The sequence below is a fragment of the Homalodisca vitripennis genome, chromosome 1, assembly GCF_021130785.1.
Source record: "Homalodisca vitripennis isolate AUS2020 chromosome 1, UT_GWSS_2.1, whole genome shotgun sequence".
Classification (NCBI taxonomy): Eukaryota; Metazoa; Arthropoda; class Insecta; order Hemiptera; family Cicadellidae; genus Homalodisca; species Homalodisca vitripennis.
Window position 1 is genome coordinate 62,235,070 of NC_060207.1, and position 13,218 is coordinate 62,248,287.

At 31.1% G+C, this 13,218-nt stretch overlaps 1 protein-coding gene across 2 annotated transcripts in view; it reads right to left on the minus strand.

The window, feature by feature from the left end:
* LOC124362892 (cubilin-like) overlaps positions 1-13,218 on the minus strand; it is a 205,892-nt gene that overhangs the window by 86,285 nt on the left and 106,389 nt on the right. For both annotated transcript variants that reach the window (XM_046817770.1, XM_046817778.1), the window contains 6 exons: positions 8,152-8,342; positions 6,963-7,094; positions 5,492-5,703; positions 4,330-4,505; positions 1,532-1,765; positions 171-338 (listed from right to left, as the gene is read on the minus strand). In XM_046817770.1, coding sequence (XP_046673726.1) covers positions 171-338; positions 1,532-1,765; positions 4,330-4,505; positions 5,492-5,703; positions 6,963-7,094; positions 8,152-8,342 — 1,113 coding nt within the window. The remainder of the gene's footprint in view (positions 1-170; positions 339-1,531; positions 1,766-4,329; positions 4,506-5,491; positions 5,704-6,962; positions 7,095-8,151; positions 8,343-13,218) is intronic.

Genomic DNA, 13,218 nt, shown 5'->3' on the forward strand with positions numbered 1-13,218 from the left:
CGTAATCGCCTTATTGAGAGACCAACTACCTGTAATTTAACCTGAGCTGACCGAGAGATCAGTAAGGACCACACTTAGTAGCCTGAAGAGTGTAAAGGGTTCACAAAAATAAAACTTATTTTGAACACAGTAATTGACTGAATAGTTTGACTGAATAATGAATAACTCACGTCTCCGTTTCGATTCGATAACGAAAGCAAAAAGCCCACGGCTACTGGAGACATCTTGAGGACCTGAATGGAAGCGGATGTACATCTCACTGGAAATACTGGGGGGAACAAGCGAGGTTCCGTTGAGTATAGAGTGTCGACCGCACAGCCTCGTGGGTGGTGGAGAATCTGTTACACCAATATTTACTGTTACGGACCATCTTATAAATATCGAGTAACACCTGTGTCTGATATGATGATAGCAAAAAATTGCAATTATTATAAAATTAGGCATGTTATACTACATCAGAAGATTACTTTCAGATATAAAAGGCTTTTGAACTGACATTCTAAATTTTAATATGGAAAATCAGAAAAATGTTTAATTTAAACAGACTTTGAGTTAAAGTTATTAAAACAAATTTTTACAATATGCTAAATTTTAATCTTACCATAATTACACATAATCTACTCATGAATATAAATCTGCAATAGATAAAACTATCTCTAATTTTCATCCTCAGATTTGTTGCAATAACATTAGCAAGAACTGATTTTTAAAGGCTTTACCTGTTGTTGAATATCTGTATGATTTCTAACTTATTTGTATGAAAACACAACTCACCATGTAAATATTGACTCATTGTACAATTACTTAGGCTATGGGTAGTTTTCAAGCAGATCAGTACGGGTATTGCAGGATTGCGCATCTTACTCGTTTGAGTTACTCCATTGCGTACTGTATATCAAGGATCAAGAATTGCTTTCTTAACTAAGCCTTCTTTAAGAAGGTTATTCACCCAACGTAGTGAATCTGTGGTGAAACTTGTGATGAAGCACGATCAATGCGGGGATCTAACATCCATGGCTCCATAATAATGGCTAGCAATGAAGTGTTATGAGTCAAGGAGCAGAATTTCATTCAACCACACTACACCTTGAACTAAAGGCAGAGTACTAACCATTTAAAATATCCGGTTTCCATGCCCCACTATGAAAACATAATCTGATATACATAAAAGTACAAAATATCTCTTTATTTTTACTTTTTATGTAAAACCAAAGACTATTAAATAATATTTATTTGCATTAGCTAAGCAAAATATAGTTCCAACTACCAAAATTTCATGATTGCACTGAAGAAATGTTACAAGGAATACATTAACCAAAACCATGCCAACATGCAACAAAGAACTAAATACATGCCAGCAGATCAGTGATCTTCACAAGATGGTTCAATTCCCAGAGAGGCTGTTACAAATTATGTAGAAATAACCTCTTTAGAAAAGGTATAAAAGTAAAAAATAGAATGAAACTTTATTAATATTTCATATATCTAACTTCATCTTATTTACATTAAGGCGAACTTGGAGTACCATTACCTGTCATATTCTTAGAGATAGGGTCAACTGATATAAACTCTAAATAGTCCTGAGCATTGCTGCAGTCGCTATCATCACTCATGTAAAGTTCGGAGACGTTGACATACAGTTGGATGTCTGCATTGAATCCCACAATCCTCCAAAGACAGTCAGTGTTGGCTGGGTACCTTTTGGGGTACTGGGGGGACAGGAAACTCATCTTGAACTCGTCGAAGTATGTGCCACCACATGTCGCTGTAGAACATTCAATAACCACTTCATGTATTATGATCATGAGATTAAAAAACAATAATTTGTTCAGATATAAATCATAATGTTCCATCATCTGTTACATACAAATTATATTTCTTATATTATTTTTTCCAAATAAGGAATGATTTTGATTGGGTAACAACACATTTGTTATATTTAAGATAACAGATAACGTAATAAATGGCATAATAATGGAACAGAATGTTTCCATGTGTTTTGAGATATAGAATCGTCAATAATTTTAGAGGTTTAGAGAAATCATTTAAATTGATTGAAACAGAGAGGTTAATCAGCTCTGATGTTAAAAATTTCCTTACAAATATTTCAGTTCTGACACTCTCAAAATAATATAGCATATTGAGTAAACTCTTATAGAACCGTTGATAATGTTGTCCACGGCTAATAGTGCCTTAAGAACACAAATGTTAAACCACCTACACGTATCACTGTTGCTGAATTGAGAATGGATGTGACATTGAACAAGTAGATACAACAGTGAAATTGATATTTTGTGTTATCAGGACTTCAAGAATAATCTGAAAGGTTCAAATTACACATTTCATGTCTGCATTAGGTACAGACATAATTGATAACTACAGTGGTTTTGGATATAATGCTAATGTCAATTTAAAACTGGTGGAAAGACCAATGAAGTTTTTGAGATAAATTTACTCAACATATTGATGTAATCTGATTTCCAACCCTTTGATAAATTTTTGACTCGTTCAAAATTAAAGCAGCTGGATTTAATTTTGAAACTCTTAAAGACAGTTCATCATAGATCACGTAGTGACCTGCGTGAACAATAACAAACTTAAAGAAGTTTGCTCTCTACCAAAAAGTTACTTCAATACACATAAAAGCTGGAAAATCTCAATGGAATATTGTGAAACATGATATTAGGCAAATATATTCAACTGGTGATTATATGTGTTATAAAGAGAAAACATTCTGTTTTCTTTGTTTAAAGTTTGTTATTACCGATGGAAGGTTTGAAAAGATAACAGGATTTCAGACATTTTATAACAGATCAACAACGATCAAATTTAAATAGTTCGTGGCAAGAACGGTAAGCGGAAATTGATGTGTAATTTTGTTGCCGTGTATCACAAGCAGCTGATAAAGCAAAACAGATGTTATATTTTCGTCATTTGTAAGTCTAAAATAATTAATAAAACAAAAGATAAATAAACTTCATACTAAAATCAATTTGAGCTGTTTGACTACGATAATTAAGAAAGAAATTTGAAATCTATTGGATATAACAACTAATACCAAAGTAAAACATATTAGTTTTAACGACTTCTGGTTTGTGTGACTACACCAATACTAATCCGCTTATTTTCTAGCCACACCCCTATTTAGAGTTGTACCTGTTAATCACAATTCCTCCTGAAATACTCTGAAAAAAGTATAACAAGGGTGAATAGTGGTCAGCACTGCAAGCTCTTTAAGATTAAAATACAAGAGAGATATTTATTACGAATTATTCATCCGACGCAGATACACCAAAACTTAATTTTTATCCCAACCAGAAATAAAAATTTGTTAATAAGGAAGGAATTACTGTATTTTTACATGAATCTCTGACCATTTTCAACACTTTGTAAGCATATAAAAAAAATCTCTAAGTCTACAAATTCTATTCTAAATTTACATTATTAATGATTCTTTCTCAGAGAGTATAGAATACTATTATGATAAGTAAAATAATAAATACACAATGTTAAATATTTGTCATGTGAGATAAATGAACTTTGTTTATAATTTTCAATAAAATTTCTAGTTTAAAACATTATTTTTGTATAATCAGAAATGTTTTAAGGTTATTCAAAACTTACAAAAGTTACCATACATAGTAAAAAATGTAAAGATATAATTAGTTATGTTAATATAATTATTAATATTTGGCATTAATTATTTATGAAAACTTGTTCAAATATAAAAATTCCAAGGATTAAAAATAGATTAGTTCTAATTTGTTAAACAGTTTAATATAGCCGATTAAATTTTATATTTGTATTCATTATATTTTCTGACAATTATAATGAATCTTATCTTACAATTTTTATCTTTACAAAGGCACTATAAAAATGATAATAATTTGGAAAAAGTTTCTCAATGATGCATGAATTATTATTGGCTCAGAAATCTCTACTCTATTTAGGTCTGTCATGTGGACATGTTACATGTCAATGAATTGAAGTTGTTACCTTACATATGTTTAATGCAAATAAATATAAATACATTAATTTTGTAACAAATAGTTTGCTTCAAATTACCTCTTCAATGATGAATCCAAATTAAGGTAGGAGGTTGCCACTTAGACATTTGGAAGTACCTCCCCTGTCGGGGATTCCGTCATAATTTTGAATATTTTAAAAAGTCTAACCTATGAAATGCCTCACCCAAGTGTTCTTTTTCTATTTATAACTGTCAAAAAAACTAGCTAGGAGCAGACTCTGATCACCTGTATGTTCATTATCAACAGATAAACTTTAAGTTTGTATAAATCTTAATCAAAGTGATATTAAATAGCAACTGACCAATCTTGACCACAGCCTTGAAGCCATTGTTAGGTGAATCTGCATCAGTGAAGTACTTGATGTACATACGTCTTCCTTGAGTTACTTGAGGGATTGGAGTTTTGTTACAATATCGGCCAATCAAAGGTGACAACTCCGTTCCACCATCTCGCACCTCCACGTATTCAACTGAGCAACTGAAAACCATTACTTTTCAATATAATAACAAAACTTAAATATCAACCATTCTCTTTAAATTTAATTTAGATTTACAATTCTTATTATTAGAAAACCATCAACCAACATAGCCCTTATCCTGTATCAAAGAAAATGTATTAATTGTGTATTAATTGGGTATTCAGATATACTAAACAATGTGCAATTTTGCTTCCTGTTAATATCACGTTCCTTTAACCTGCTTAAAAAGTTTATTACAGCACCAAATGTTTACATAAAAACAGTTGTTGATAAATTAACAACAACAACAACTACAAAATATTGTTTGACAATCGTTTTATCTGCTTAAAATAATTAAGAAAATACTGAACAATCATTTTTACCTAGAAAAACAGCTATCTACTAAAATTTAATGGTACAAAAAAATAATTCAATTAAAAACAATTGTTCGAAATTGGGCTGCTGGTAATTCTTTTTGTATTTAAAATATTTCTATGGTGCTTTTTCTGTGTGGTATTTAACTAATGCCCTGATTGAAGATGAAAGAGAATAATTAGGCATGGTTATTTAAATAACTTAAATTTGTGAATTTGTGCCAGTTCGCACAGGTTATGTACTTCATACTGCAAACAGAAGTCTATTTTAAAACAGGACTCAAATTATCTCACCAGCAAAGGGAAGGTAGTGAGTGGTAAATACTTAAATATTACCACAGAGCTGGAAAACAAAATAATTGCACTCTTCTTGAAAATTTGAGAGCCAAAATAAGCCCTGTAAGAAGTGCTACACCATTGTTCTCTTTCAAAATATCTCAATTTTAAATGAGTCTCAAATTAATTGGTTTTAGGAAATATTCACAATAATTAATTTAAATAAATATTATTTATTGCTAATTGTGTTACTAACAATAATTTTGATAAATACAGGAAATAGTACATGCATTGCACTTGACAAATTATAAATGAAAAGTCATATAGGTTAAACATTAATGTGTTTAAAGACTCACTCTAAGGAACGCTTTATGTCAAACCGAAGAACAAAATCAAGGTGGACACTCTCTCCAGGGGGAGCCGTCACAATCCAGACACAGCTGATGTGTGAAGTGCTGGGGGGTTGTGGGTAGTTGGGTGAACTGATTGTGAAGTTGTGAGACTTGTTCCGCAACTGAATGTCATATCTGCATGCAAAGCTCACTTCTTCGTAGTTCAAAATAACTCCCTGAAACAAGCATTGTAACATCACTAATTTATTCAACCATTTAAACCTTGTAATAGTTTTTATTTTTAGTGACACCATTTGTTAAATGATTGTTTAATTTAAATAAAAACATTGATAGACTCTGAAGGATTTATTATACATAAAGTAAATATACTACCTTCGAAATATAAACAAATATATTTGAAAAAATAAATACATAAACATTTGTAAAAGTTTTCATATGGTACAAGATTAATGGTTATAATTTAATTGTTACAAGCTTGAAATGATAAACAACACTATAAAATAGAAAATTATAAAAAGAAGTTACAGAAATCTTTTAATCCAGTTCTTCCCCAAGAACCTAAAATGGATAACAAGTTGAACATAATACTTATATATTTTTATTTTTCAGTTGCAATGGGCTAGAGAATGCACTAATTATTAATAATAATCCCTGTGAAACATTACAATTTTGTTTTTTAAAACTTTAAAACATGAAAATAGATAATCCTAATCCTAATATAATATTATTAATGCGAAAGTGCTTTGTTTGTTTGTTTTGCTTTCACGCATAAACTGTTGAACCAATTGTACTGAAATTTTACATGGACATTCTAGGGTCCCTGGGATGTAGCCATATTTTTATTTCGAAAATCCCTCCGAGCTACGCTTTACTGGTCTCTACAGCAGCAAAAATCCATCTTGGTCTTTAAAGTTATGTGATATGAATTGAAAGAATATCAATTTGTTTACATTTATAGAGTGAATGCATAACAAAAGTAACAATATCTCTTATTTCAACGCCATGGCACAAAGGCAAAAAAATTAATACAGCCTGGATTTTACCTAATGAACTAAATTGGAAATGTGTACATGTTTTGAATTCAATCTCATTAGAAAACTATATATAGATTTATGTATATTGTTTTTGGGGCAAAATAGCAACCTTCAATTTTTATTGGAAATAGATTTAATTTGAACTAGAAGTGTAAAACCTGAAACAAGAATTACTTGCAATCTTGCTTAACCTCTGATCCTATTAATCATAAACCCTAAAAATGGGATTGCGGGCGAAGCCGCAGGTATTTGCTAGTAATGGATAATGTTTATCTTGAAAGTTTAATCACTAAGTCTTTCTCATGAATGCGTAGTGATTAAACTAAAGCATCTTAGAGAGCCTCACTGGAGCATCTACTACCGCATGATATGATATATAGACTCGGTTGGAGATGCAGGAAGGCTTAGTGATTATACCAAAGCATGTAAGCAAGCCTCACCGGAGCTCCTGCTATTGCATGGTACGATATGTAGACTCGGTTGGATGAGGACTCAGGAAGAATTGGCGTCTCCCGGCCACAATACTTCATCTCTCCAAGTGCTGGAGAGTCCTTGTACCCTCCGTTGTGGAACTGTCACAACACATTTTTCACCTTAGTCACCAATTATCAGTAATTCAATCTTTTTTAAAGTAAAATAATTGTTCTATACTGGTAGTAATACAAAGTCATTACAACTAATAAGAACATTTTAACAACAATGGAATAAATAATTATGAAAATGATTCACCTTGAAATTAAGATAATAAAACTCGATGATACCGTCTGTGATTAATTATGGTTAGGTCTGCTGTACTTATTATTAAATGGCATACCAATGTATGCATCATAAACTAATTTTGTTATTATATTATTGTTAGAATATTAGTAAGCAGTAGAAGTAACATTGTTTTGAACCGTTGTTGTCTGAGTTATCTGTCTTACAAGAAAACCTGAAATTATCCATATTTTAAGTTATATGGAAGTTACTAATATTCGTTCAATGAATATGTCAGAAAAAGTATATGATTGGATAATCAGAATGCATTATTAAATCCAACAATTGATGAGTGTCATATCTGCAAAATTTACTGTGAAATAGCTAATTGAAAAAGCAAGGGAGTGCTACACCATCTTTGGTAGTCTGGACAAGAGTGATGAATTTCCCCAGGAAGATCTGATCAGTTGTTTTTGGCGGTTTGTATAACTACTTAAACCATAGACTAGTCGACCTCATGGTGTGCTTCCAGGGTGTGGCCTAAGTGCATGGCAATAGGCCACCCCTTAGAAGAAGAAGAACACATACTGACAAGTTATCTATAAACACACTTTTTAATCTAAAATGAAACAAAAGTATAACCTGAGTTCCTGCTTTTGAGGTATTTTCGAGAAAAAAATGTAGCAGTTCTTACATTAAATCCTGTCATTTACTAAAATTATAAAGGAGAATATGTTGATTAGTATTATCACCCAAAAGAACCCTTCCTCAATAATCTTGGGCTCCAGGTTAATTTATTTAGATGAGCATACACAGGAATCATATAAAACGGAAACATTTCATAAAATAATTAATGCATCAGAAATCATTTAAGATTTTAATTAAACTTCTGTTTATTTATTGTGAACAACAAAATAATAGAATATGACTTACCATAATGTAACTGTTGACACAAGTATCCTTGCCCAGTTTGGGAAGGTCAAACTTATCAAATGTGAAGCGGATAGTTCGTCCTGAGTGAACAACAATTTCCCACTCACAGTCAACTACGCCAGTGAACATATTGACCTGTAAGGAGCTCATGTCTATACTACCTGAGGGGTCCGTGAATTTACCTCCACATACTGCAAAAAAACAACTGTAACTAACAGCTTATTTATACAGTTATAAAATTTAAATATACAAAATGTTTGGGAACTATGTAAAAAAATATACAAAACTTTATATTGAAATCTTGGTATTTATTTTACTGTAAAGCTTATAAATAAACAAGTAGGTTTTACAATTGTGAGCTTTTTAAAACTTATTTTTGTTATATTTGGTCTTATAGTCTAAATAAATATTGTGTGAATGCAATAGGTCACAATTTTAACTAATAGTCTTTATTGTAAAATAACCAAGAAAAATTGTTTCACAAATTTACATATACAACTACAATACTGAACATTTTAATTGAATTTTTTCAGATCATATTAAATATGAAAATGCAAGAAACTGTATGTATATTGTATACTTGTCAAAACATTGGATGGTCACAGTCTGAAAACATTAGGCTACTAGACAACAAAAAAGTTTGTACCTGTGATATCTAGTGTCCTTTCCTCCCATTTTGCTCTACAATACCTAGGTAAACCTAGGTTTTTGCTCTACTAGTAGTTAAAACAAAACAATTGCATTTAAAAACATTTGTTGTTTTTTTAAGGAGAAGCCCTGTTAATCTGCCCGTCCTCATGAGCCACTGGTCTGTGCGAGGATTTTATCAAACAGAATAAGGGGCAGAGTAGATACAGTACAAGGTCAATGGTACTGATAAAAAGTGCTACAGTCACAGACAGGATTTTAACATGCACTATATCTAGCTCAGAGCTAAAGTCGGAGTCTTTGACTACTTGCATTTTGGCCCTCTAAACCTTAAAAATCCCACCACCTTTGAACAGCCTCCATCTTAAAACCTTAGAAAGCATAACGGAATTGTGTATCTACCAGTATAAAAGTTAATTAAAATAGTTCCAGACTTCTATAAAATAATCTATTTTAGCCCAATCTTCTGGAATAGTTGTGATAAAAATGTTAAATTTATTATAATAGACAATGGCTACCACTTATATCTTTTTATTAGTTAAGACTTAAAATCATTTAACTTATCTAAGGCATGAGTAATTACTATTTTTGTACCAAGTTTACTTTATAAAAATTATAGCAGTTATCAAGTTCAAAGGCCGAATTATAAAGGATGATTCACAAAGTAATACAGAAACTATAGCAGCTCATTTTGCATGTAAAAATAATGAAAAATGTTTATATAAAAATGGGTTGCTTTATTTGCAAGTTCCAAGCTAGTGAAAAATTTCACCTGAACCGTATTTCAGCTCACCATGTAAAACGAGGTCTTTCTGAAATTCTGTTAAATTAGGAAGAATTCAATTGGTTCTCACGGTTTTTTTCTGATAAGTTGAATAAAACAGGTCAGTCTCAGAATTGTAACTTAAGCCTCGTTGTGTTAATTGACAAAATTTTGTCACATTTTGCCGTTTCTGTAGTGTTGACCGATATAATTTTGGTCGGTCAAATAATTCCCTCAATAATTACTTCTTATAAAATACTGCAGTAACGTAACGATTTGATTCATGCACCATTGGTTTGGGAAAAAAACTGCTAACAAAAACTAAAGCTTTATTCGTCTTTGTTATTATGGTCGTGACAAGTTGATTATTCTAAACGTAAATGATAATGTCAGCGGTTTGTTGTGAACGCTGTCTTGCCAGCATTGTTTAATTTGTATTTCATTAAGAAATGATTAAATAAAATATTTTTATGGCTTAATTTAAATGCAAATATTACTGTTTGTTCAATTCTGAAAAAAAAAATATTTATACATATTGCTCCTAACTTATATTTTTAATACATTAAAAAAAACCTTGCATGAAGCTCTAAAACAGCTTAACACTACAGGATGAAATGATAACCAGTTGTAGAGTTAAGTAGTTTTTGAGAAAACCAGTGACAAATGCAAAAAAGGAGTGAAAATAAAACATTTTCATCTTTGGGCAAAAATAACTTTGTTATTTTACTAAGAAACAGATTAAAAAAATAAAACTTGTAGAACATATTCTGAACCAAACGGTGTAAATAAAATACACAGATAGCAAACAGATGTTTGGTTAAATGAATATTAATTAGTTATTAGTATAGGTTTATTTAAACATTAAAAATTACTCAACTACAACTTTTTATGAATTTTTTGTACTCCATTACTGCACCATAAAATCATGCAGTCAGAATAAAACTGTATCATGTATTATTTTGGAAACATTCATACACAACAAAGTGAGACAATGTACTATGTATTATTATGCTATGCTCTTAGCTTGCTTTCCATATGGTTATAAATAGTGAACACTGCCACTCACCTCTCTGTAGGCATGTTCATGTGTGCAGATAAGGAAGTCATAATAGGCAAAAATACAAACAAATTTTCAGGAAATTCAATCATGAGAATGATTGTAATAGCCTCAATTTTAAATTTATTTCCATTTTTTTTATAAACAGAGATGGCACAGACATACACTTGATTAAATTTTTTAAATAATAGATGTAATAATAAAAACATTTTATTGTTAGGGACACATCCTACTAACAATATTGTCATCTAAGAGAACAGCACAGCTGAAAATACACACTGAGCCACCAATAGCGGAAGCAAGAGTAAAAGTCAGTGTGATGTGGTATGTTATTGCTATACTAGTTTCGCAGTTGGAAGAGCCCATTATTTCATCGACTACTAAATGTTCATTGATCAAACATTAATTAAGTATTTATAAAAAAATATTCTTTTTAACAAACAAATATGGATTGCAATAAAAACCATTGGAATTTTAATAGTTGGGGTTCTACCAAAGTCGCAACTAGAGAGTGTCAGGAGGGGGTTGTGTGCCCCGAATGGGAAAAATGTAGAAAGTTGAGTCATTTTGTCACAACTATTTACGCATAGTCTTGTCAGTCTCCGCACAAATCTCTTCACTCTCAAATTCAAAAGGAATAGATACCTGATTTTTAACGTTAACCACAGGCTAAATGGTAGAGCTACAATAACAGGAGTTACATTAGAAGTTAGCAGTACACAGAAAATGTTTATTTCTGCATTTACAAATATAAAGCTAATTATAAAATTCAGCCAAACTGCAACTTTGAACATTCATAACTCGGAAACTTACAATCCAATTAAGCCCAAATTGTTGTACAAGATAAGTACAAATGTGCTGTGTTCGAGTAAGACATTGTAGAATTCCTGTCTATGAAAACAGTTTTTATTAAATTACCATCTTATTTGCACAAAAAAATCGGCATTGATCACATTAAATGGTTTTCTTAAGTTATTATTTTAGATGGATAATATTTTAAACCATTATTTAAAATGATTAAGTTTTAAAACAAATTTAATTGAACAAGGTTTTGATAACCTACCTGTAATCTGGTAACTGGTGCATGCTGATTTAAACGCACAAGCCACCAGACTATCAAGGCAACACCGCCTTAGACAGTTAAAAAAGGCAACAAAAATATCTTTTCAATTTCAACACTGTTTCTTTAGACTGACAAGTTGACAAAAGTTTCTAATTTTAAACTTCTATCTTTAAATTCATAGTGATAAATTGTTGCTAGTAATTGTAATTGTGAAATATTAACATGTTGATGTTTTAACAAATCAATTTGCTCTTACAATTAGACCCCTACTTCTCCATGCGTTCGAATGGGCCACCACACACAGAGGGAGCATCTGTCTTAGGATGTTGTGAGCCACTTGAAACAGTGCTGGTTGCCTAACTCAAATTTTTTGTCTCATGACAACTGCTGGATGCAAAAGGTCAACGCAAATTAACCTAACCTTACATTAGTCGCATGCATCATATGTCTGTTTATGTTGTTTTGTGTCTTATGTCCCTTTTCAAATGTCAGAAGAAGTTTTTGACGAACTGATATATGTGGATGAATGACTGTTGGTAATGGTAGAAACAAAGCTAGTGCTATACCACATCGCTAGAAAATATCACCTCGAGGATGAAACAAATCCAACATTTGGACAAACTGCTGTAAGCACTGTTCATGATAAAAATTCTTCTTGTTCATTTACAATGAAGGTTTAACAGCCAATGAGTTGTTTTTTGACCTCTTGATTCAAAATGTGCCTTTGTCACTTTAACCTATTACTCATTGGAGAGCAAACTGTCAAAATGCTTTCAATAAAGTCACTTGGGATACCTGCTTCCTTCGATTGCTCTCCTAGAATGCGGCCAGCCTAAGGCAGATCCATTCACCTTCCTTTTGCCTGTGCCTTGCTTGGTTATGTTTGGCTAAGCTACTACTCTCAAATACACGAAATCGATTTAAATGGCTTAAAACCAGAGCAAAAAAATTTATTGAAAGTTATTTAGAGTATTTTAACAAAGAGCAACTGTTCAAAGTAATAGAAGGTTTTAAATGGCATGGCCTTAAAATGGATAAAAATTTTAGAAATGTTACACGTCAATTGACTTTTAAACTTATTATTTATGAGCAACATTTAGATGAAGGTTACCCATAACTCAAATATTCGTTACTCTTTCAGTTTATGTCACTTCAGTGGAGAGCAACCTAAAATTAATTCTAAATTATTTAAGAAGGACTATGAAAAAGACTAACAAAAGTGCCATATTAATTGAATATTAAAGTGTATAAACATTTCCTTTGAGTAATTAATATATACAGCCTAAAAATCTTGAAAAGTTAACATTTATTAAGATTAAAAATAATATATATTTTATAACATGTTAATTTATTATAAAGTTCATACAGAGTTTAGTGTGCTTTTTATAAAATGTATCTTTGTTTCATTTGTAAAAACACCTAGTGGATTGTCTTAATTTAAAATAATGTCAAATATAAGTACGGTACTGTTGTGCCATTGTGAAAAATTTGAAAATAGTAAATAGTAGATAATATTAATGTACTAATATATAACTA